Source organism: Rattus norvegicus, chromosome 5 (genome assembly GCF_021556685.1).
Source record: "Rattus norvegicus strain SHRSP/BbbUtx chromosome 5, alternate assembly SHRSP_T2T, whole genome shotgun sequence".
In the NCBI taxonomy this organism is placed as follows: domain Eukaryota; kingdom Metazoa; phylum Chordata; class Mammalia; order Rodentia; family Muridae; genus Rattus; species Rattus norvegicus.
In genome coordinates this window covers 20,546,398-20,573,400 of record NC_141538.1, presented here as the reverse complement: position 1 = coordinate 20,573,400, position 27,003 = coordinate 20,546,398, and the positions used below count along the sequence as shown (strand labels likewise).

Here is a 27,003-nt window from a genome sequence, read left to right as displayed (position 1 = left end):
ACCATAGAAAGAATCAACAGAACCAAAAGTTGGTTCTTTGAGAAAATCAACAAGATAGATAAACCCTTAGCCAGACTAACAAGAGGACACAGAGGGTGTGTCCAAATTAACAAAATCAGAAATGAAAAGGGAGACATAACTACAGATTCAGAGGAAATTCCAAAAATCATCAGATCTTACTATAAAAACCTATATTCAACAAAACTTGAAAATCTTCAGGAAATGGACAATTTCCTAGACAGATACCAGGTATCAAAGTTAAATCAGGAACAGATAAACCAGTTAAACGACCCCATAACTCCTAAGGAAATAGAAGCAGTCATTAAAGGTCTCCCAACCAAAAAGAGCCCAGGTCCAGACGGGTTTAGTGCAGAATTCTATCAAACCTTCATAGAAGACCTCATACCAATATTATCCAAACTATTCCACAAAATTGAAACAGATGGAGCACTACCGAATACCTTCTACGAAGCCACAATTACTCTTATACCTAAACCACACAAAGACACAACAAAGAAAGAGAACTTCAGACCAATTTCCCTTATGAATATCGATGCAAAAATACTCAATAAAATTCTGGCAAACCGAATTCAAGAGCATATCAAAACAATCATCCACCGTGATCAAGTAGGCTTCATCCCAGGCATGCAGGGATTGTTTAATATACGGAAAACCATCAATGTGATCCATTATATAAACAAACTGAAAGAACAAAACCACATGATCATTTCATTAGATGCTGAGAAAGCATTTGACAAAATTCAACACCCCTCCATGATAAAAGTCCTGGAAAGAAGAGGAATTCAAGCCCCATACCTAAACATAGTAAAAGTCATATACAGCAAACCAGTTGCTAACATTAAACTAAATGGAGAGAAACTTGAAGCAATCCCACTAAAATCAGGGACTAGACAAGGCTGCCCACTCTCTCCCTACTTATTCAATATAGTTCTTGAAGTTCTAGCCAGAGCAATCAGACAACAAAAGGAGATCAAGGGGATACAGATCGGAAAAGAAGAGGTCAAAATATCACTATTTGCAGATGATATGATAGTATATTTAAGTGATCCCAAAAGTTCCACCAGAGAACTACTAAAGCTGATAAACAACTTCAGCAAAGTGGCTGGGTATAAAATTAACTCAAATAAATCAGTTGCCTTCCTCTATACAAAAGAGAAACAGGCCGAGAAAGAAATTAGGGAAACGTCACTCTTCATAATAGACCCAAATAATATAAAGTACCTCGGTGTGACTTTAACCAAGCAAGTAAAAGATCTGTACAATAAGAACTTCAAGACACTGAGGAAAGAAATTGAAGAAGACCTCAGAAGATGGAAAGATCTCCCATGCTCATGGATTGGCAGGATTAATATAGTAAAAATGGCCATTTTACCAAAAGCAATCTACAGATTCAATGCAATCCCCATCAAAATACCAATCCAATTCTTCAAAGAGTTAGACAGAACAATTTGCAAATTCATCTGGAATAACAAAAAACCCAGGATAGCTAAACCTATCCTCAACAATAAAAGGACTTCAGGGGGAATCACTAACCCTGAACTCAAGCAGTATTACAGAGCAATAGTAATAAAAACTGCATGGTATTGGTACAGAGACAGACAGATAGACCAATGGAATAGAATTGAAGACCCAGAAATGAACCCACACACCTACGGTCACTTGATTTTTGACAAAGGAGCCAAAACCATCCAATGGAAAAAAGATAGCATTTTCAGCAAATGGTGCTGGTTCAACTGGAGGGCAACATGTAGAAGAATGCAGATCGATCCATGCTTATCTCCCTGTACAAAGCTTAAGTCCAAGTGGATCAAGGACCTCCACATCAAAGCAGACACACTCAAACTAATAGAAGAAAAACTAGGGAAGCATCTGGAACACATGGGCACTGGAAAAAATTTCCTGAACAAAACACCAATGGCTAACGCTCTAAGATCAAGAATCGACAAATGGGATCTCATAAAACTGCAAAGCTTCTGTAAGGCAAAGGACACTGTGGTTAGGACAAAATGGCAACCACCAGATTGGGAAAAGATCTTTACCAATCCTACAACAGATAGAGGCCTTATATCCAAAATATACAAAGAACTCAAGAAGTTAGACCGCAGGGAAACAAATAACCCTATTAAAAAATGGTGTTCAGAGCTAAACAAAGAATTCACAGCTGAGGAATGCCGAATGGCTGAGAAACACCTAAAGAAATGTTCAACATCTTTAGTTATAAGGGAAATGCAAATCAAAACAACCCTGAGATTTCACCTCACACCAGTGAGAATGGCTAAGATCAAAAGCTCAGGTGAGAGCAGATGCTGGCGAGGATGCAGAGAAAGAGGAACACTCCTCCATTGTTGGTGGGATTGCAGACTGTTACAACCATTCTGGAAATCAGTCTGGAGGTTCCTCAGAAAATTGGACATTGAACTTCTGAGGATCCAGCTATACCTCTCTTGGGCATATACCCAAAAGATGCCCCAACATATAAAAAAGACACGTGCTCCACTATGTTCATCGCAGCCTTATTTATAATAGCCAGAAGCTGGAAAGAACCCAGATGCCCTTCAATAGAGGAATGGATACAGAACATGTGGTACATCTACACAATGGAATATTACTCAGCTATCAAAAACAATGACTTTATGAAATTCGTAGGCAAATGGTCAGAACTGGAAAATATCATCCTGAGTGAGGTAACCCAATAACAGAAAAACACACATGGTATGCACTCATTGATAAGTGGCTATTAGCCCAAATGTTTGAATTACCCTCGATGCCTAGAAGAAATGAAACTCAAGACGGATGATAAAAATGTCAATGCTTCACTTTTCTTTAAAAGGGGAACAAGAATACCCTTGGCAGGGAATAGAGAGGCAAAGATTAAAACAGACACAGAAGGAACACCCATTCAGAGCCTGCCCCACATGTGGCCCATGCATATACAGCCATCCAATTAGACAAGATGGATGAAGCAAAGAAGTGCAGGCCGACAGGAGCCGGATGTAGATCTCTCCCGAGAGACACAGCCAGAATACAGCAAATACAGAGGCGTATGACAGCAGCAAACCACTGAATTGAAAATAAGACCCCCGTTGAAGGAATCAGAGAAAGAACTGGAAGAGCTTGAAGGGGCTCGAGACCCCATATGTACAACAATGCCAAGCAACCAGAGCTTCCAGGGACTAAGCCACTACCTAAAGACTATACATGGACTGACCCTGGACTCTGACCTCATAGGTAGTAATGAATATCCTAGTAAGAGCACCAGTGGAAGGCGAAGCCCTGGGTCCTGCTAAGACTGAACCCCCAGTGAACTAGACTGTGGGGGGGAGGGCGGCAATGGGGGGAGGGTTGGGAGGGGAACACCCATAAGGAAGGGGAGGGGGGAGGGGAAGTTTGCCCGGAAACCGGGAAAGGGAATAACACTCGAAATGTATATAAGAAATACTCAAGTTAATAAAAAAAAGAAAGAAAGAAATCGTGAAAAAAAGATAGCAAATTCAATTAAAGTTTACCTAAATAATCCTATGTAATCCTACCTCAGAAGAAGCCCTGGGGCTGGAGATATGGCTCAGTGGTTAAGAGCACTGACTGCTCTTCCAGAGGTCCTGAATTCAATTCCCAGCACCCACATGGTGGCTCACAACCATCTGTAATGGGATCCAATGCCCTTTTCTGGTGAGTCTGAAGACAGCAACAGTGTACTCATATATTTGAATAAATAAATCTTTAAAAAAAGAAGAGGAGGGGTTGGGGATTTAGCTCAGTGGTAGAGCACTTGCCTAGCAAGCACAAGACCCTGGGTTCGGTCCCCAGCTCCAAAATAAAAGAAAAAAGGAAAATAGAAGAAGAAGCTCCTGAAATTTTGTTCAGGGAATATACTAACAATACAGAGATTTGACTAAGATCAGCCATGTGTGTTTTCTAAAGTGTGGAATCTTAAAAATCACAAGATATCACCATGGGGAACAAAATGAAGTAATCCCACTAGTAACTGAAAAATATGTATGCTTTCCTCCAGGAAACGATCAAGTAAATTACTATTTAGGGGACAAACACACACAACTGAAGATAATGCTGAAAGGAACCTGGTAGTAAAAAATTTAACATTACCGAGGCCTTTGCCTCTGTTTCTGACCTGTGACCTCTAAACCTTGGAGCATCATGCTTGACTTTGTATGGAGGCCTTGTGCCAGCCAGAACGTGGCAGTATGAATCAAAGTAGGGATTTTTGTGTCACACCTTGTCAGTTAATCTACTGAGAGCCTGGGGACTAAGACCAGCGATGTGGACTCCATCAGTTATGGAATCTAAACACTAATGCTCAGGTAAGGGTTCCTGGTCCACAAAGCTATTGATGTATCTCCTGGAGCTCTGCTAGCCAGCCCTGAGAAATCACCTCTACCTGACTCCATAGGGAAAAGACAGGGCAAGTTCTGCATTTATTGTTTTCCGGGGCACTGCTCTGTATTTCTCCCACCTCTCAGATTCTATCTATATCTTTTCTCAGTGATACTCTGAAACTGGTTGCTTCCGTGAGTATTGAGTCCTTCTAGTGAATTACCAAGCCTGGATAGTGAGTCCGGGGCATCCGAACTGCATTAATGGTAGAACTGAATAGGTGGTGTATACTGAGCTTTCACAGGACCAAAAACTAATGCATTTCCGGAAGGGGAAAAAAAGCCTCATTGCTGCTTAAAAAAAAAATGTGACTCCAGAAACCCACACACCTATGGTCACTTGATTTTTGACAAAGGAGCCAAAACCATCCATTGGAAAAAAAGATAGCATTTTCAACAAATGGTGCTGATTCAACTGGAGGTCAGCATGTAGAAGAATGCAGATCGATCCGTTCTTATCACCCTGTACAAAGCTTAAGTCCAAGTGGATCAAGGACCTCCACATCAAACCAGATACACTCAAACTAATAGAAGAAAAAGTGGGGAAGCATCTCGAACACATGGAGAAAATTTCCTGAACAAAACACCAATGGCTTATGCTCTAAGATCAAGAATCGACAAATGGGATCTCATAAAACTGCAAAGCTTCTGTAAGGCAAAGGACACTGTGGTTAGGACAAAACGGCAACCAACAGATTGGGAAAAAAATCTTTACCAATCCTACAACTGATAGAGGGCTTATATCCAAAATATACAAAGAACTCACAAAGTTAGACTGCAGGGAGACAAATAACCCTATAAAATAACGGGGTTCAGAACTAAACAAAGAATTCACAGCTGAGGAATGCTGAATGGCTGAGAAACACCTAGAGAAATGTTCAACATCTTTAGTCATAAGGGAAATGTAGATCAAAACAACCCTGAGATTTCACCTCACACCAGTCAGAATGGCTAAGATCAAAAACTCTGGTGACAGCAGATCCTGGCGAGGATGTGGAGAAAGAGGAACACTCCTCCATTGTTGGTAGGACTGCAGACTGGTACAACCATTCTGGAAATCAGTCTGGAGGTTCCTAAGAAAATTGGACATTGCACTACCTGAAGACCCAGCTATACCTCTCTTGGGCATATACCCAAAAGATGCTCCAACATATAACAAAGACACATGCTCCACTATGTTCATAACAGCCTTATTTATAACAGCCAGAAGCTGGAGAGAACCCAGATACCTTTCAACAGAGGAATGAATACAGAAAATGTGGATCATCTACACAATGGAATACTACTCAGCTATCAAAAACAATGACTTTATGAAATTCATAGGCAAATGGATGGAACTGTAAAGTATCATCCTGAGTGAGGTAACCCAATCATAGAAAAACACACATGGTATGCACTCACTGATAAGTGGATATCTTCCCAAATGCTCGAATTACCCTAGATGCACAGAACACATGAAACTCAAGAACGATGACCAAAATGCAGATGCTTCACTCCTTCTTTAAAAGGGTAACAAGAATATCCTTGGGAGGGAATAGGGAGGCAAAGCTTAGAAAAGAAGCTGAAGGAACGCCCATTAAGAGCCTGCCCCACATGTGGCCCCTACATATACAGCCACCAAACTAGATAAGATGGACGAAGCAAAGAAGTGCAGGCTGAAAGGAACCCGAAGTAGATCTCTCCTGAGAGACACAGCCAGAATATGGCAAATACATAGGCAAATGCCAGCAGCAAACCACTGAACTGAGAACGGGACCCCCGTTGAAGGACTGAAATAGAAATAGAAATCAGAGAAAGGACTGAAAGAGCTTGAAGGGGCTTGAAACCCCATATGAACAACAATGCCAACCAACCAGAGCTTCCAGGGATTAAGCCACTACCCAAAGACTATATATGGACTGACCCTGGGCTCCAACTGCATAGGTAGCAATGAATAGCCTAGTAAGGGCACCAGTGGAAGGGGAAGCCCTTGGTCCTGCCAAGGCTGGACTCCCAGTGAACGGGATTCTTGGGGGAAGGGTGGTAATGTGGAGAGGATGGGGAGGGAAACACCCCTATAGAAGGGGAGGGGGAAGTTTTGGGGGATGTTGGCCTGGAAGCCGGGAAAGGAAATATCTTTTGCAATGTAAATAAGAAATACCCAATTTAATAAAGATGGAAAAAAAAGTTAAAAAATAATAAAGTCTGTAAACGAATGATAATGCCATCAATGCCCCCTAGTGGAAAGAGATTTGATTACTGCAGTATGAGTTTATACTCTAAAACTTTCAATAAGGCAGAGGGTGAGACTTGATCACTAAACCCTGATTATTTTCGTCGACTTTACCTTAACAAATACCGAGAATTCTTTTGAAAGCTCTGCATAGCCTGCAGAGGACTCATCAGCTACTTTGCCCTGCCGATCAACGGTTAGGGTGTGCCCAGGAAGCAGTACCGACTCAAGAAGTGCACAATGGTTGGGCTGATGAAGCACCCTCAGCTCAGAGCAGGCTCCTCCACCAGCCTAAAAGAGAATGGGAGAAACCGACCCTGAATTAGCAGAAAAAATAATTGAGTTTAAAATCTTTTGACATACATGTATATGCTATATAACCATTGAACTATGCATATTGTTCACTGTGATTTTTATTACCCAGCGTTATTGGCAGTGACTTGTTCCAAGGACATTCTCAGAAGCAAGGACCCATGAAAGACTCTTACAGACAAATCGCACTTGTGTCAGGATGAATTCGTGAGACCAAATGTGCATTTCAATCTTGCTTATTCTCCATTTAATGATTTGTGTCCTCCTATTTTAGGACTGCTTGGAATTGAGCAGTGAAATTAACAATGATTTTTGTCTCATTCCTCTCTTTTGCTTTTAAACTATAAAACAACTTCAGGAAACATTCCTGCCCCTGAGCATGTTTGAGAACCTATTCTACATTTACTGTGCGCCCCAGTGGGGAAGCAGGACTCACTGATAACTCCTGAGTGTTCGATCCTAAGACTCTAGGTATCCCAAACTTGAGAAGCTTCATCTAGCCAAGTCTGATACTCAGGGCTATGATCTTTCAGAAACAATTCAAAGCTGAACAGTGGGTGGTGCACGCCTTTAATCCAGGTACTCAGGAGACAGAAACAGGAGGATCTCTTGAGTTCAACGCTAGCCTGGTCTGTAAAACAAGCTGCAGAACTACACAGAGAAATTTTGTCTTAGGAAGAAAAGGGAAGAAAAAAGAGAACATTTTTAAGTTCCATGAGAACACCACAGTGGGCAGAATGGCTCGGACTATAAAGTTGGAGGCTCATGTCAGATGAGACCTGGTGAAACAGATAAACTCTGATATAAGTGACAGAATCCCTGACTGGTCAACTCTATCCTGCTGAATAAAAATTTACAATTGAAAAACTGAGGGCCCTCTATTTCCTGTCAAGTAGTATCACATGAATTCACTCAGTAGGTAGATTAATGTCTTAGACTCCACAATGCAGAGTAGGGCTTAACACACTGCAAATCAGTTATCCTGTGTGACTTCGTTTTTAAACAAAATGTGATGCTTGCCTTTAAAAATAGGACATACATCTAAAGACAGTTTTCAAACCTAGACTGAACAACGCAAAACAGAATTGAGCAAATTTGATTTCCCCCTAAGAGTATAATCCCTAAACCATTAAAAAAAAGTCAGCAAATCTGAGAGCTCGCTGAGATTTTTAATGCTATCAGTCTGCTGTAATTGCTGAAGCTTAAGGCTTATTTATGCCTGAAATTTTCAAAAGTTGAATAATAATTTCAGTCCTCTAAACCCAATATAGAAATAAAAATAACAAGTCAAGGAAATATGTATTTGATTATCTTATGAAATTAACTTATGTAAGATATATCATATACAGTGCATAATAAAGAGAAAATGTACTACAAACGGGCATGGTAGAGCATACCTGTAATCCCCCCAAGAAAGAAAGGCTGAAAAAACAAATGTTGAAGACCAGCCTGGGTTCCATAAGTGTGATCTATATCTCAAAAAAATCACTGCTACTCACCATTCCAGTGACAAAGCCATTGTCAAGGGTAAGAGAGAGATGCCTCATCTCATGGCTTTGGAAAACACATATATTTCCTTTGTTGAAAATCACATCGAAAAGACCTAGAAAATATTCTTAATTGTTTCATGAGTAGTACATTCTTTAAAAGCTCTTTTTCCTCCAATTACATACTGAAATCTAATATAAAATATTTTATATATTTTACTTTAGTGTTTGTAACTAGTAAAAAGGTAAAACATCACCCATAATGTATTAGAAAATTCATAATATATGATATATACTTTGGTTTACAGAGGTTAATACATTTGAATAAAATAACATTTAAAATAATTGGCTTATTAGCCATGATTCATTTCATTTCCTAATACTTTTCTAGAATATATTTATGTATATGTATGTCTTGTTCCCTATATAGGTACAAATAAATAATATAAAGTACATAAATTAAGACACATAATATGCCTATAGAAGTATTTAACTGTAACAAAACTTAATTTTCTAAATTGAACTCTTTCCTATCCATCCTACCAACATAGCCACTTTGCATTAATTAAAATCTTGAAGCTAGTCAAAACATATCAAATGAGGGACAATTATAGTAACTATTCAGTAATATAAGTTCCTAAACTCAGTTATTGGCAAGGAACTACCCAACTTATTGAATGTACATATTCACATGCAATTTCTTCTGGTCTCCTTGTGCTCCCTGGAGGGAAGGCTATCCTACAGCCTTCCATACCCAAATCTCACCCAGAGAGAGCTGGTCTCCCAGGAGTGCTCTCATTCCTAAGATCACAGACCCACAGGAAGGATAAGCTCCAGTCAGAGACAGCAAGACAACTAACACCAAAGATAACCAGATGGCGAGAGACAGGCACAAAAACCTAAGCAACAGAAACCAAGACTACTTGGCATCATCCAAACCCAGTTCTCCCACCAGAGCAAGCCTTGGATACCCCAACACACCAAAAGCGAGATTTGAATTTAAAATCACATCTCATAATGATGATAGAGAACTTTAAGAAGGACAAACGTAACTCCCTTAAAGAAATACAGGAGAACACAGGTAAACAAGTAGAAGCCCTTAAAGAGGAAACACAAAAATCCCTTAAAGAATTACAGGAAAAAACAGCCAAACAGATGAAGGAATTGAACAAAACCATCTAGGATCTAAAAACAGAAATAGAAATAATAAAAACAATCACAAAGAGAGACAACCAGGAGATAAAAAACCTAGGAAAGAGATCAGGGATCATAGATGCAAGCATCACCAACAGAATACAAGAGATAGGAGATCTCAGCTGTAGAAGATACCATAGAAAACATTGACACAATAGTTTTAAAAAATGCAAAAAGCAAAAAGGGTCTAGCCCAAAACATCCAGGATATTCAGGACATAATGAGAAGACCAAACCTAAGGATAATATGTATAGAAGAGAGCGGCCAGTAAGTATCTTCAAATTATAGAAGGAAACTTCCCTAACCTAAAGAAAGAGATGCCCATGAACATACAAGAATCCTACAGCACTCTAAATAGATTGGACAAGAAAAAAATCTTCTCCTGTCACATAATAATCAAAACCAAATACATAAAACAAAGAAAGAATATTAAAAGAAGTAAGGGGAAAAGGTCAAGTAACATAAAATCACACCTATCAGAATTACACCAGACTTTTCAACAGAGATTATGAAAGCTAGAAGATCCTGGACAGATGTCATACAGACCCTAAGAGAACAGAAATGCAAACCCAGGTTACTATATCTAGCCAATCTCTCAATTAAAATAGATGGGAAAACCAAGATATTCCATGAAAAACCAAATTTACACAATATCTCCACAAATCCAGCCCTACAAAGTATAACAGATGGAAAACTCCAACACAAGGAGGGGAGCTACACCACAGAAAAAAACAAGAAAGTAATCTTCTTTCAACAAACCAAAAGCAAGAAGGCAACAACAAACATAATTTCACCTCTAACAACAAAAATAACAGGAAACAACAAACACTATTCCTTGATGTCTCTTAACATCAATGGGCTCAATTCTCTAATAAGAAGACATAGACTAACAAACTGGATAAGTAAACAGGACCCAGCATTTTGCTGCATACAGGAAATTCACCTCAGTGACAAAGACAGACACTATCTCAGAAAAAAGGCTGGGAAAAATTTTCCAAGCAAATCATCCCAAGAAACAAGCTGCAGTAGCCATTCTAATATCAAATAAAATCGGGAAAGGGGATAAAATTTGAAACGTAAATACATAAACTATCCAGTAAAAAAAAAGATTTAAAAAACTAATAGGTTCAGCAGACTATTCAAATTTAAAGACATTTGCTTAATTTAATGTTTAACTGATGTTTTGTCTACCCAATAAAATGCATTTTAATGGTCAATAATTAAATACCTTTAGAAAATTAAACCATACTAGCGAGTAATTACAGATAATTCTAGACATTCGCATGTTATGGAAATGAGGGAGGATCTAGGAGGCAGGAATCCAGACCAGAGTCTGACATGCGGTTAAGTATTCTGTTTTCTCATCAATAAACTCAGGAAACCACTAATTAAGTGAACTAATGAGGTAATGATGGAAGGATCTAAGACCTGTAAGCCATTCCTACAAATGTTTAATTTCCCATTTAGCTTAAGGATTCCATAAATACCAAAAATCTAAATCCATAAACATATGTTATATTTATTGCTTTTTAAACATCATAATTATTTTATTCCATCATTGAAAAAATATTTTTAAATATTTTATGTGTATATTTTGCCTTTATCTATGTATGTGCACAGTGTATATTCTTGATGCCCTCAGATCCCCTGAAAGTTACAGAAGATTGTTAGCCACCATATGGGGGCCAGGAAACAAACTTAACCACTGTGCTGTCTTTCTAACACATCACCCATTTTTAATGTTTTCCTGGGCTATAACACATCCTGGTTCACTTTTTCATTTTCAGACTGACACGGCCAAAAGTCCCCTGGCAAAGGGAGAGTCCATCAAGGGAATGTCCAGATCAGATTGGCCATGGCAATGTCTGTAGGGAATGATCTTTATTGATGATTATCATGGGAGGGCCCAGTCTACTTTGGGCAATGCCAGCCACCTGAAGATGACCCTTGTTTGCCTAAGAAAGCTAGTCTAACCATAACCCAGAGTGAGCCAGAAAGCAGCTTTCCTCCAGGGTTCTTGCCTCCAAGTCCCTGCAAGATAAAGTACACCTTTTCCTCCCATGAGTTGTTTTTTATCATGAGGTTTATCACAGCCACAGAAAGCAAACTGGGACATATACTAACCAGTTCATTAATTCATTCATTTAAAGGATATGTTAACACAGCAGAGCAACCATTTCCACAAATCAATTTTAGAGCATTTTTCATCCCCAAATCACTGGCAACCATTTCTGATCTCTCACCCCCTAGTCCTTCCTATTTTTTCCTCTTTACTCTGACCCCAGGCAATCATTTACCTACTCTCTCTACATCTTTCACTATTATAAACAATATTTTCTTCATATTGCATTTACATCCCCTAACCAACTCTCCCTGTGTGTCCAAACCTCTGTCCACCCACTCCTCTGGGAACCATCTTTCTGCTCCATCCGCTAAGATCAGCACTTCGGGATTCCACAGAAATCTCTCTGCTCCAAGATGACTTCTCATAAAATTAGCCAGTTTCTCCTTTTGATATATGCAGACCCACTCCACTGCCTCCCACATGGCTGTCCTAACATTCCCATAAATTTCATTTCTCCACACCTTCACCAACATGCTTCTCTCTCTATTCAATGTCATGCCAACCAGCATGTGCTGACCTCTCACTGTGACTTTGATTGTCATTTCTCTGATGATTAATGACTGAGCATTGACTTGTTGGCCATTCAAACATTTTCTTTAGAAAAAAGTATCTAGTCTAAACTTCCTGCAACATTTAGATGTAAGGTTATTTTTGTATTAGTTAGTTGCCAGCCAGAGCTCCTTGTGTATTCTTGATACTAACTTGTTACTAGATATATTAGTTTTCAAATACATCTGCCTTCTTCAGCTTGTTTCTTTATTGATTATTTCTCTCCCCATACAGGTACTTTATAGTTGTATTTACTACCATTTGTCTGGGGAACTGTTGCCTTTGCTTTGGAAAGGTCAGACCCAAAGAAATCACTGTCCATATAGCTTCTCAGACAAATGGTAGTTAATTTCATGCTTTTAGAATGTTTCTTATTGAGTTATAATTTCAAATCCTAATAGTCAGAAAACATTCTTGGTGTGATTTTTATCTTCTTAAGTTTGTCAAGATGTGTTTCATGACCAATATATATTATCTTCTCTGAAGAATTCATAGCCAAGAAAAATGTCTATCTCCAACTGTGGGGCAACATATAACTATGTTAGTTCCACTTGGTGTACAATACCATTTAAATCTGGTGGGTTTGTGAATTTTCTGTCTGGAGGACCAGAACACTGCTGAGACTGGAATGTATTCGTGATGCACTGCAGACACCTCACTCTTCAAAACTACCTCTTTATATATTTGTATCTCCAGATTTAAATATATACAATCATGCCTCATTTAATGGTAGCAATAATCTGAGTGTGTGATTTCATCATTGTACAAAGTCTATATAATTATATATGCAAAGATAGTCTATGTACCAACTGTGGGTATTGGTAACCATAACCAGAACTGAATGTAAGTGTATAATATAAATTATACTGACAAACTGTCAGGTGTCAGTTGTGAGTGCTGGAAAAGAACTCTAAGACCACAGTAGGCCTCCTCATATCACACTCAAGCATATTTATCTCAAGTGTACTCTGAGACTCCAGGACAAGAAGTCTCAGAAACCTGTCTGCGACAGAGAAGGAGAGCAGCAAACAACATACAGAGATTGAAAACAGCGCCTTGTTCAGGACAACTAGGAGGAAAGCAACAGAGGTTATTACTTTTTAGCCTGCAATGAGAACAAGAAGCCAGAATCTCAAATGAGGAAAAACATGCCCTGCCAGTCTTCTGTCAGTCAGACACCCCAGCATGACTATTCCTCAGGGTTACCCCAGCCATTTCTGCTGAATATTGTAAGTGCCTGATTTAATGGTGTTGTCTTTTCTATCTTTGGGTTGTTTGTATGTTTGTTTGCTTTTTTGTTTTGTTTTCTCCCTCTGATTGGGAGGCCTCAGTGAGGGGTAAAAATTGTTCCACTCAGAACTCATAGTTGGAAAACCCCAACAGGGTTTCTTCAGTCATTTCTGCTACACGTTATGAGCATCTGATTTGACGATGTTTATCCATCTGCTACTTGTTCTTTGGTCCTTTGCTTGCTTTCGTAATAAAGCTGCTCTTCTCATTCGACTAGATGATGTAAGTGCCTAGTTTTAGGATTGCTTTCTCTCTATCTGCCACTCGCTATTTTTTTCTTTTACTTTTACTTACTATGTGTTTAACAGACTTGCCCATTCAAAACCAAGATCCTATCCTACTTCGTTCTCAAAAATTTGTCAACAGTAAATGTTTTGTGGATGCAAAATAATGAAATAGTTCAATAAAAAAGCAAATGGATTGGGGTTGGGGATTTAGCTCAGTGGTAGAGTGCTTGCCTAGCAAGCACAAGGCCCTGGGTTCGGTCCCCAGCTCCGAAAAAAAGAAAAGAAAAAAAAAAAAAGCAAATGGATAATGAATCAGAATTATTTCTGGCCGTGTTCACCCATGTTGATTCTTAAACAAACAACATGTTCTTATCATATGGAAGTACTACTTTACTGTATCTGTCTGTCTGCTCTCCAGCAGCATCAACCGAGCCATCTGGATGAAGACGGACAAACCCTCCAGTGAGCTTGTTGTAAAACTGAAGAGTATTTCCTTTCATAAACTTCCATCTCTCAGCAGCCCACTAAAATATAAACAAAATAGAGACCATCTGAGAAGACATGTAGGAAAGAAACTACTAAATAGCAGTCTTTACTGAAAACGGCCTACTCCTTTTGCTTAACACATCAAACAGCTATCTGAAACTATTTGTAATAAATCATTTAAAACAAAACCTTACTGTTTCTTTCCTCTTACGTTCTAGCTTCTTCCCTGGAAATATAATGGGGAAGTTGATTAATTTCAAGTGTATTGTGCTTGCTTTGTTCATCATAAAACATGATTTCTCAAGAAATGTGCATTTGTGACACTCACTCACAGAGAAGATAGTCTTATCCCTAGCATATATTTCTCTGACAATTTTACCATCATCTTCTCCTTCATCCAGCCATCTGTGGAAAGAAAAATGTGTCAGGTTTGTTTTTTCTCTTTTTCGAGCTTTATGTTTACCCAGTTTATGACACTTATCTTCCCCAGACAGAAATAATGGACAGCAAGAATAGGAGGAAAACCATAGGAACTAAGTCAATGAAGGCAGGGTAGTGGAGACGGAAAAGAAAATCCATAAATGACATCAAGGGTGTGAGAAGGTGGAAGAGTGAAGAGTGAGTGTTTCCCTCAATCTACAGCCAAGTCCATCAGTTCTACTGGTAATTAGTGGGACACCAAGCAAAAAGAAAATGACCAACAACAACGAAGGATGGAATCCTGTGGCAGGAGAGTAGAGGTGGGTAGGAAGAAAGGAAGGTGGTGAGATCAGTAGAATAATGTAGTATATATTCACAGAAACCTGTCAAAGAACAAATCAATAAAAAGAATAATAATGCAAACATCATATAACAAAGCTTTAGATATGGTATAATAGTTAATAAGCTATCTAGTTCTCATCAATATATGGACCTAGAACTGACTGAGATAAACTGACTTGCCAATGTAAACACACCTGTGACAGAAGAAGGCATACTCATGGTTGGTCGTGGGATCCTTGACCACAACATCCTCAAGAAACCAGCCATTTCCTAAGAACAGATTTAAGAAAATAATATATATTAATGGATATGTATAGTGTGCAGATTATTGCATGCTTTGAGAAACAGATCTCAATTCTGAATAAATTTCGTGCAACATAAAGCTTCCAAAAATCTATTTGTAACAGAAGATAATGATAAACATTTAACATAGTTCTAGTAAAACAAAAGTACATTGTTCTAAGAAGGTTTTTTATTTTATGACATATATTTCAATATGATTTTCCATAAGTGTAGTATAATTATACCCCTGAGTTTAGAAATTTTCAAGAACATATATTTCATGAGTTAGTAATACTTATTATTTCAATAAAATTACCAAGGTTTCCCATATACTAAAAATGAAAAATTACTCATATTGCATCTAAGTACTAAGACAGGTAAATATTGGTATATATAAAGGCTATAATCTCTTTTTAAGTGTTTAAATTCATATTAACTTGCAATCTAACATTGGATAAAATACGATTTTATTTATTGGAAATAATAGAAAAATTTAACTACTAGTATTAGTTTTGTCTGTACAAAATATACCTTCTCTGGGCCCAAATGAGGCTGACTCAATCTCACCTTCAAGGGAGAAGAAAGCAATCACAGGGAGCAGAGGGAGGGAAGAGCCTGGGTGGGAGAGGAGGGGGAGAGGGAAAAAGGGGAACGTGATCAGGTACTGGGGTGGGGACAGGAGTGAAGTCTTGAGAACCATCAGGAAGAATGGAAACAGACAAACTCAAAAGGTAGGAGATGGGGAAACCTCTAAAATGTACCAAAGACCTGGGAGGTGAGAGGGACTCAGGACTCAAAGGGAGGGACCTTAGATGAAATGCCCTACACTGGGGAGAGGGGACTTATTGAGCCTACCTCCAGTAGAAAGACAGGGCATCAGGTGGAGGGATGGGATTGCCATCCCACAGTCAAAACTTTGATCCAGAATTGATTCTGTCTAAAAGTACTGCAGGGACAAAAATGGAGAGGAGACTGTAGAAAAGAAGGTCTGGTGACTGGCCCAAATTGGAACCAGTTCAAGGCCTGACACTATTATTAGTACTATGGTGTGTTTACAAACAGGAGCTTAGCTGCCCTCTGAGAAGCCCAACAAGCTGCTGAAAGAGTCAGGTGCAGATATTTACATCCAACCAGTGGACAGAAGCTGGGGACCCCTGTGGTTGAATTAGGGAAAGGCTGGCTGGAAGAAGCGGAGGAGGAGGAGGGTGACACCATGGGAAGACAAGCAATCTCAACTAACCTGGACCCCTGAGAGATCTCTCAGTCATTGAGCCACCAACGAGGGAGCACACACCAGCTGATACAAGGCCCCCAACACATATACAGCAGAGGACTTCCTGGTCTGGCCTCAGTGAGAAAAGATGCCCCTAACCCTCTAGAGACTTGAGGTTCCAGGGAGTGAGGAGGCCTGGTGGGTTGGGGGTGGGCACATCTTGGAGACAGGGGAGGAATGGGATGAGGAATTGACAGGGTTGGGGATAACAACTGGACTGTAAAAAGGATTAAAGATAATTTAAAAAAACCTGTCACATGACATGCCTTACAACCCATGGGCCATTCCCTCTACCTCACTGTCACTCTTCAAAAATGTCATTTTAATTTTATTCTGAAGTGCTACATAAAATATAGACTCTTTTCCTTTAAGAAAACCAGAAGGTTTCTAGAACGGTGAAGCAGGTTTAAGAAGCAACTGACAAACATAAGTAGTAACTTCTTTGAAAGGTAAACTATAAATTTGGTTTTGTTAAGATGTTTTAAAATTATCTTCATTAAAAATTTTTCATGCAACGTATTTTGGTCATGTTTACTTTCCCCAACTTCTTCAGATCCTTCTACCTAACTTATATTTCTCTCTTTCTAGCTCTTAAAACAAAACAAAAACAAAACAACAAAAAAGCATAATGTTACAAAAAATGCCAAAACAAAATGATATACCCATAAAAAGTAACAGAGTTTAGTGGAATGTATTTTATGTTGGCCAATTTACTCTTGGTCATGGTGCTTGCCCAGGAATATGGTTGATAGACCTACTGATACTCCATTGGGTAAAACTCACTATCCATTTTCCAGCAGGTGTCACTCAAAGATCTCCTTGGTTAGGGATAGGATTTTGTGACAACTTCCCCTTTTCAGTACTAGGATTTGTGTCTGACTTAAACCTGTGCAGGTACTGTACATGATGTCACGATCTCTTTGAGTTCATTTGTACATCAGTATTGATGTGTCTGAAAGACACTGTATCCTTGAAATGATAAACCACTTCTGCCTCCTCTGCCTGTTCTTCCACATAGATCCCTGAGCCTTTATAAGAAAAGTTTAATGAAGACATCCCACTTAGGACCAAGTCCTGTGGGGTATCTCACTGTGATCTCTAAGTCTCAGTCTTTGTTTTAAAACTTATTTTCTGCCAGAAGTTTCTCTGATGGAGGTTGATAGATGCCTAAGTGGCAATTCTTAAAGGTAATGAGGAATTGATCTTACAATAGCAACTTTACAAATTAACAAGTTAGCAAAAGCCTAGTCGTGTAAAAATACATTGCCTTTATTTCTCTCTATTTTGAGAAAACTCAATTAGAATTAAAACTGGACAGATTAATGGTGAAGTGGGAGTTTTTAGGAAGTGACAATGTCAAAGGGTTTCTGCCCTCAGGGCTGTAGTAAGTATCTCACAAAAGGACACATTGGCTCTTTGTGCCCCTCCATCCTGTGAGGATTAAAAGAGATTTTCAGATACAAAAGTGTATGTGTACATGCATATGTATGTACAATGTGTGCCTGTGTGCATGCGTGCATGTGTGCGTGCATTTCCTCAGTGCTAAAGATTGGACCTAGGGCATTTCATGTGCTAGAACACTCTTAATGTTGATGTTGGACTCCCCACTTAATACAATAATAAGTAAATTTGTGATCTTTGTAAAATACCAAGATAGGGTATTTAGAAACAGACTATAACAAATGTTGGGAATCTCCTTCCTATTATTTTGGGGGCCTCTGCCAGAAAACAGACAATAAAAATAGCACTATAATACTATGTAAAATTATAGTAAGGATTTATATTTTGCTTCAAAATTGTAGAAAAGAACTGAACATATATGAGAGATTAAATTTTTAAAGCTTTTATCTTTTTAATAATTTCTAGATTTTTATTACATTGTAATTTGAGAATGTGGCATTTGAGGAAAATTTACTGAGATATTTTCTTTTAATTTTTTACTTTTTATTGGATATTTTTTAATTTACATTTCAAATGTTATCCCCTTTCCTGATTTCCCATCCATAAACCCCCTCTCTCATTCCCCCTCCCCTCAAAAGAAGGCATTTGGTTCATAGTATTAAGTTTTAAATTTTCAACAAAAGGGTCTAGCTCTCATATCACGCACAGTGATTTCATTTGGAACCTGATAAACTATAAAATGGTTCATAGAGCTTTAAGAAAAGCTGCTGCTCTGTTGGCACAGCTCACACACTTGAGAGTGCAATTAACTACCTGGCTGACCTTCCAAAATTTAAAACACAATAAAATCCGTGTGTGTGTGTGTGTGTGTGTGTGTATGTGTATGTGTGTGTGTGTGTGTGTGTGTGTGTGTTTTGAAAATTTCTTCCTGACTGTTCATATTTTTATTTAAATGCTATTTATCAAAAAAATTATTGGGAATAAAGAATGTTAACAGAAGATAATTTTCTGTTTCACACCCTTTAGTGGTTGTCACCTTGAATTTACTCTATTGCATAATACTGTGAACAAACTCACTTAAGTTTTTAAATATATTCATACTATATCATAATTGGGATTATCATTTTCAATGCTTAATATCTCCTGAATATAACACATGAGCTCAGGCTAAGAATTTTACCCTTATTTAGAAAAATTAACTTCAAAATAGACTCTTCAAGTGCTATATTAGGGCCTCATCCTAAAATCTACTTGAAAGTCCTCTGACTCTTAGAAAACAGATCTGGGGGAAAATATTTTTATTTCGATAATATGTAATAGGATCCTCCTTCTTTTCTTTCTTAGTTCTTCTTCTTCAAAGAGTAGTTTTCTGTAAGTCTTTCCAATTATTTTCTAGATTCATGCAGAGTTTCACATAAATGGAGTAGAAGCAGATTAGAGCAATTAGAGCTCTGTAAGTGAGCCTTACCTTGGCCAAGTCCATCATGGCCTATCACGATCTTGCATAAAACTCCAAGGTTCACAGCTTCCAGAAAGAAGGTATCAATCTGCAACCAATTTGTTGAAAGCCTTTAATTAGATGTAGATTATAATTTTGACTTTACCACCAGTATACATTAAAATGTAGCAAAAATCAATTGTCAAAAGTAGGATCATTAGGCAAATATATTACACTGTCCACAGTACAAAACTAAAGTGAGAGTGATCTGGCTGTCAATCAATCTGATTGATAGCCAGGGTTAATTCAGTTGATCTGGCTGTTGATTGTAAATCCAGTTCAGTCGACAATTAAGATCGACAAATCATATCCCTGAAAAAGGATTTGACCACACACTTAATACCCCAGTTTCCAAGCATTGCCAATGGGTCAAGAGTTTTAAGCCCCACATAAGAGCTGATAGCATAGGCAATCAGGAATAACATGCAGCTACTTCATATATCTCTCCCCTGTGACTTGCTTCATCTTGGTACCAAGACTCCACCTAACCCTTCTGTCTAGAGTTCATAGGATCTGAAGGCTCCTGGTTGTAATAAGGAACATAGCAAATGAGTTGAAATTGTGCTTTCTGAACAGACCGAGCATTTGCCAAAGACTACCTCCTGGGCTTTATGACGACAGTGAGAGAGAATCTATGGCACCCAGGTTCTCAGGGTGTTTGTACCACATTCGGCCGCTTCTCACAGACTGGATTTCATCCTGACTAGTTTAGGGCACAGACAAACTTAGTGATACCTTAATGTTCTTGGGAAGATAAAACAGACAACAGTTGAATATAAACAAAAATTTTAAACTCTCTCTGGTGGTACAGTCCTGTAATTCCAAAGCAGAGGAATTAAGAGAAGAGGATCTCAAATTCAAGATCACCCTTCTGAGGTACAGAGTTATGGCTATCCTAGACAATCGAGACCCACCCTCAATGTCTTACTACTTTGTAAAGTAAAAAGAGGATAGATATTGTATCTAAGTGATATAGCACTTGCTTCTCAAGCACAAAGCCATACATTCAACATTAAGTACTAAAAAATTAAGTAAGTAATGATAAAAAACAAAACAAAACAAAGAGTTTAGACTAACACTAAGTCTAGGACCAGTAGCCCTTACTTCCTATATTAAACTGGGCTGATAATATAGGACACAAGGTTCTTATGTCGTGTTTGAATCAACACCTAAAATCCAGAGAAATAAAGAAGCAAGATGGTATGTTCTAAACAAAGGAGAAAATGACAGTACGTTAGCCTAATGAAATGGAGATGGGTAAGTTAGTCAAGAGAAAATTGAAAGTAAGAGTAATAAAGATTTTAGGCTAGGAGGAGCCGTGAGTAAACAAAGTGACAATTTCAACAACGGGAAGGTACAAAAGTTAGGTTCATAGGTACAAATTACGTCCCCTTTTGTTTTCTTTTCTTTATGAGATTATAATACAATTATAATATTTCTTCCTTTCCTTTCTTCCTTTTAAATTCTCTTATATACCCTTTCCTGCTCTCCTTCCAATTTGTGGCGTCTTTTAGACAATAATTATTACTATACACATGTATTTCTATGCATTTGGCACTCACTGGACAAGGTCTTCTCTGGAGAAGACCACATTTCCCATTCTCAGCTTTACTTTGGTTGCCTAAAGGTCTTCGTGAGGGGAATCAAGCTTCATGGACTTTACACTGTCCACTTTGGCTTTGTCTATTGGTGCCATTGTTATGCAGCTCAATGGGAAACTATGTCATGGAAAGCTATGTTAGTAAGATATTAAAGGTTGTAGCTTCTGATATTGCTAGGAGACAAAATCTAATAGCAAACAACCTGGTTCTCTGGTTCTCACAATCTTTCTGGCTGAACCTTAGACACAAATGACATCTTTCAACAATAAGCAAAAGTAGCCACTTAAAGCTTTTGATAATTCTCTCTATCCAAATAGGCCACAAGCATATGAGAGATATTGAATATTGCTAGCTCTTAGAGAAATGCAAGTGAAAACTAAAATGAGCTATAACCTATGCCCATAATAATGACTGTTGCTTAAGAAAGAAAAGAACCAGGAACCCCTGGCATTGTCCATTATTTATAAAATGGTAAAATATTATAACCACCATTAGAAACAAGATGACAGTACTTCCACGATTAAAAAATAAACTACCATATAGCCTAGTAATTCCTTATTCAAATAACTGCAGAAATTATCTCAAGACCATTTGTAATTCAATGTATTATTCACAATGCTCACAAAGCGGAGACAAGGCATATAACTATCTATGGGTGAATTAATCAAGTATTGTTTTATATACAAGCAATTTAATATTAATCAGTGTTTAAAAGAAAAACTACTGTTACATCTGACCTCAGAGATGCAGTTTAAAGACATGTGCTATTGTAAAACCATTACTGCAATTTAACTTATCTGAGCTATTTGAAGTGATCAATTCATATTAAAAAAAAGAATATAGAGTGTAAATTGTAGAATTGTCACTGAATAATTATAGATTTATACCTTTAGAAAATGAAAACAATCCAGAAAACATATACATGTGACTGTAAATGCTTCTTGGTTGAAGATGGGGTTACATTCCAATAAACCCTTTGTAAGTTGAAATTGCATTTAATACATTTAATCTACTAAACACCTGAGCTCAGCAATGTGTAAACTAGGAAGCCTTTTCTGTTCTATGTGTGAGTAGGTAGGTCTATGGCTCGTGGCTGTCCCTCAGTACTGCTTAAGTGTCCAACTGTGTATCTGTAGCTTAGAAAAACAAAGAAAAACGAAATAAACCTTAAAAAAAAGTAAGGACTGAATTCTACCAAGTGCGTGTGACTTTCACCCCTCCTTTTTTGTCTTATTACTGGAACTTTTTAAGTCACACCGTCTAAGTGGAGTACCATCTGCATGTTTAAAGTACGTGCCCTAGTTTGCTTTCCATTAAAATAATAGAACACTATGACCAAAATCAAACTAGGGAAGAGAAGATTAACTTGGCTTCTATATCCCAAACATAATTTTGTTGAGGGAACTCTGGGCAAGGACTCACATATGAACAGAGGATTGAACCATGGGAGAAAGCTGCTTCCTGGCTTACAGTTTCTGTATACAATCTAGAACCACCTGCCCAGGGACTACACCACTCGCAGCCGGCTACAGTCCTCATACCAATCATTAATCAAGAAGATGACCCACATACATGAACACAAGTCCAATCTGTTAGGGGCATTTCTTCAGTTGAGGTTTCTACCTCCAGGGGGTTTTTAGTTTGATTCATGTTGACAAAAAATAACTAGCAACATATAATGAACTATGTTTTCCAAATGCACAGAATGGCCAGTGTGGGAAATTCTACGTGTTTTAACCACAATAATATTTTTACAACCGTGAAAAGTTAGTTTTGTTTACTTACTTGTCCTCTTAAAAACTTTAAAGAGTTCTTGGATCTGAAGAGTTTCCTGGATCCTGTATCTCCTTTTTCCCCATAGATAGAAAGGTAGACATTGGCTATTGTTCCAGCATTCCAGAGCTCACCTGTTGTAATGTACACCTCATATGTTGTCACTAACAACAAAAGAAAGCAAATTTAAGTTTTAAGTGCCAAGAACTACTGAAATAATTGAAAATTAGGGTCCAAAATATAATACAGAATCCAAACTTTACAGAAGATATAATAATATACAACCCCCAAGCACTACCATGCCAAGAAAGCGCAACAGAATAAATGAGCATTGTGAAGTGAAGAGCTGCAGAACACTTGGGAAGAAGATCAAATGTTAAAGTAACACCAAGCACCAGTTTACCATTGTTCTTCACAATTCCCAAACCTGGACTCAATGCACAAGAAGCCTGGAGGTAGGCACTAAAGCTTAGACTCAGAAGTCACTGGATTTGACACAGAAAACAAGAGTGTTAACTACTAATATAGAGACAAAGTAAAGACATTCTTCTCTCCTCCCCCATTATCCAGCCTATGCAAAATCAGTGCCTTGCCCCAGAAGCCAAGTGCTCATGTTTTGAAAGAGAAAAATCTTCCCTTTTGTCCACTGGAGTCAGACTGCAATAGATTAAGCCAAGGACTTCCAATGCCTGTTTGATTTTGTCTTCTCTACACACAGGAAGACTAGAAGTAAATAGGACAATGCAATTAAACCAAACCTTTCAGCTACAGGAAGAAAAAATCTGGGAATTACAAAGGCTTTAAGAAGTAAACAGATATTTGAACCACAGTCCACAAAAGACAGATTGGGATCTGTGACCTAGAACTGCAGAATATACTCAACTACATTGTAAAGCGAAATCATTAACATTCTTTATAAAATCTGAGTAGAAAATTATAGCTCCAGTCTCCAAGATACAGTATGAAGTTACTCAAGACAATTAGCTGTTATAAATATTGAAACTCACATGGGCAAAGAGTATAGAGACATTACAACAGAGATAGAAGCACCATTGACTCAGAGGTGATGTCATCCAAATAACCCTGGCGTTATATAGCAAAGATTTTAGACCATCTGCGATAGAAATGCTTCTACCAAGAACTGTGAAGCCTCTTGAAGCCAAAACCAAGAAAGTCTCAGCAGCAGAGGTATGCAAAATTTTAAAGAAGATGCAATTGAAATTTTCAGAACTGTCAAAAGCTCTCAAAGTGATGTTCTGTATTAAATAGTCTCATAAGTAGACTAGAAAGGAAGGAGATGAACATCAGTGAGAAATGCTTTGAAGAGTGACCAGAGGCTCCTGGACCTTTGGGAGAACAAAAGGTGTTCATGGTGTGATGCTCCAAAGGGAAAGAAGAGTAATGCTAGAGTTTTGTGTAATCTTCAACACTATTTTCCCACATGAGTTCCATTCTTGGTTTGTGAACATCAACTACCTATTCACATATGTCACTCATACAAGTGTGGAATTTATAAGGAGGAACTTCTAAAAGTTAATATTTTGGAGGATAGTTATTTTTTCAATCATCCTCTGAAGATTAATAACATTTCTCCGTTAAAATAATACCTCAGAGATATGAGCAGTCTGGTTCTAGACCACTACCTTGAAGCCATGCAACTGTTTTGTTTTCCTTCTACATATAGAACTTATTTTACGGTGACCAGGACCAATGCCAAAAATCTTCCAGATACTCTGGAGGATGAGCCAAGAGATCAGTTAACCCATAATGTTCAAAGCCAGCACGAACAACATAACACATTTCTAGACTAAATTCCATTTCAAATGCTATTTTTGTGCTGTAATGTAATTATTGGGGAAAATAAAAAGCTTAAAATCATTGGAATCATCTCTAAATTGTTTTCTTTTCCTAGTGCAGACTCGTTTCATGTTAATGATGACCATCTGGTCATGGCAGACCAGCTGTGGCAATTTCTTAAAATGAGATGACAGTGAAGGTTTTACTACACAGAATGATTCTCCTTCTGATGAAGACTTTGCCACACAAAATACCAGCTGACAGAATTTTCACACACAGAACTGTCTTTCAAAAAATGTAGTCGATTCTCTCCAAACAAGATGTTGCTACATCACATCAAATGTATTAATATAGTATTCTAAATCCATTATTGTTATTTCAACAAATACATAAATTCTTCACCAAGAATAATTGCTCTCACAAAACCATTTTCTTTGTTGGTCCTTACAGGGTAAATATTCATTCTTTAAGAATTTGTCCTAATTATATGTTGGGGCATCTTTTGGGTATATGACCAAGAGTGGTATAGCTGGGTCCTGAGGTAGTACTATGCCCAATTTTCTGAGGAACCGCCAGACTGATTTCCAGAGTAGTTGTAGCAGCTTGCAATCCCACCAACAATGGAGGAGTGTTCCTCTTTCTCCACATCCTCGCCAGCATTTGCTGCCACCTGAGTTTTTTATCTTAGCCATTCTGACTGGTGTGAGGTGGAATCTCAGGGTTGTTTTGATTTGCATCTCCCTGATGACTAAGGATGTTGAACATTTCTTTAGCTGCTTCTCGGACATTTGATATTCCTCAGTTGAGAATTCTTTGTTTACCTCTATACCCCATTTTTAACTAAAATTATTTGATTCTCTGGAGCATAACTTCTTGAGTTCTATGTATATATTGAATGTTAGTCCTCTATTGGATGTCGGATTGGTAAAGATCTTTTCCCAATCCGTTGGTTGCCATTTTGTCCTGTTGACATTGTCCTTTACTTTACAAAGCTTTGTAATTTTATGAGGTCCCATTTGTCAATTCGTTTTTTCCCCTCCATCCTTATTAAATTGGGTATTTCTTATTTACATTTCAATTGTTATTCCCTTTCCAACATCCCCCTAACTCCTCCCCCTCTCCTTCTCTATGGGTGTTCCCCTCTCCATCCTCCCCACATTACTGCCCTCCCCCCAACAATCACATTCACTGGGGGTTCAGCCTTGGCAGGACCAAGGGTTTCCCCTTTCACTGGTGCTCTGACTAGACTATTCATTGCTACCTATGCAGTTGGAACCCAGGGTCAGTCCATGTATATGCTTTGGGTAGTGGCTTAGTCCCTGGAAGCTCTGGTTGGTTGGCATTGTTGTTCATATGGAGGTCTCAAGCCCCTTCAAGCTCTTTCAGTCCTTTCTCTGAATCCTTCAACAGGGGTCCCGTTCTCAGTTCAGTGCTTTGCTGCTGGCATTTGCCTATGTATTTGCCATGTTCTAGCTGTGTCTCTCAGGAGAGATCTACATCCGGTTCCTGTCAGCCTGCACTTCTTTGTTTTATCCATCTTATATGTGTGGGGCAGGCTCTGAATGGGTGTTCCTTCAGCCTCTGTTCTAAACTTTGCCTCCCTATTCCCTCCCAAGAATACCCAACAAGGGTATTCTTGTTCCCCTTTTAAAGAAGGAATGAAGCATTCGCATTTTGGTCATCCTTCTTGAGTTTCATGTGTTCTGTGCATTTAGGGTAATTCGAGCATTTGGGCTAATATCCACTGATCAATGAGTGCATACCATGTGTGTTTTTCTGTGATTGGGTTACCTCACTCAGGATGATATTTTCCAGTTCCATCCATTTGCCTATGAATTTCTTGATCTTAGAGTATAAGCCATTCATGTTCTGTTCAGGATAGATGTTCCACTATGTTCATAGCAGCCTTATTTATTATAGCCAGAAGGTAGAAAGAACCCAGATGTCCTTCAACAGAGGGATGGATACAGAAAATGTGGTACATTTACACAATGAAATACTACCCAGCTATTAAAAACAATGACTTCATGAAAGTCATAGGAAAAATGGATGGAACTAGAAAATATCATCCTGAGTGAGCTAACCCAATCACAAAGAATACATATGATATGTATTCACTGATAAATGGATATTAGCCCAAAAGCTCAGAATACCCAAGATACAATTTACAGAATACATGAAGCTCCAGAAGAAGAAAGACAAAAGTATGGATGCTTCAGTACTTCTTAGATGGGGAAATAAAATACTCACAGGAGGAAATACAGAGACAAAGTGTGGAGCAGAGACTGGAGGAAAGGCCATCCAGAGACTGCCACACATGGG

At 38.3% G+C, this 27,003-nt stretch overlaps 1 protein-coding gene across 11 annotated transcripts in view; it reads right to left on the bottom strand.

Moving 5' to 3' along the window:
• Nucleotides 1-27,003, bottom strand: part of Rp1 (RP1, axonemal microtubule associated) — a 362,732-nt gene that overhangs the window by 190,214 nt on the left and 145,515 nt on the right. For all 11 annotated transcript variants that reach the window (XM_087551018.1, XM_087551019.1, XM_087551021.1 and 8 more), the window contains 8 exons: nt 22,897-23,048; nt 19,481-19,559; nt 15,251-15,326; nt 14,623-14,699; nt 14,489-14,520; nt 14,203-14,332; nt 8,436-8,539; nt 6,739-6,915 (listed from right to left, as the gene is read on the bottom strand). In XM_087551018.1, the coding sequence (XP_087407144.1) occupies nt 6,739-6,915; nt 8,436-8,539; nt 14,203-14,332; nt 14,489-14,520; nt 14,623-14,699; nt 15,251-15,326; nt 19,481-19,559; nt 22,897-23,048 (827 nt within the window). The remainder of the gene's footprint in view (nt 1-6,738; nt 6,916-8,435; nt 8,540-14,202; nt 14,333-14,488; nt 14,521-14,622; nt 14,700-15,250; nt 15,327-19,480; nt 19,560-22,896; nt 23,049-27,003) is intronic.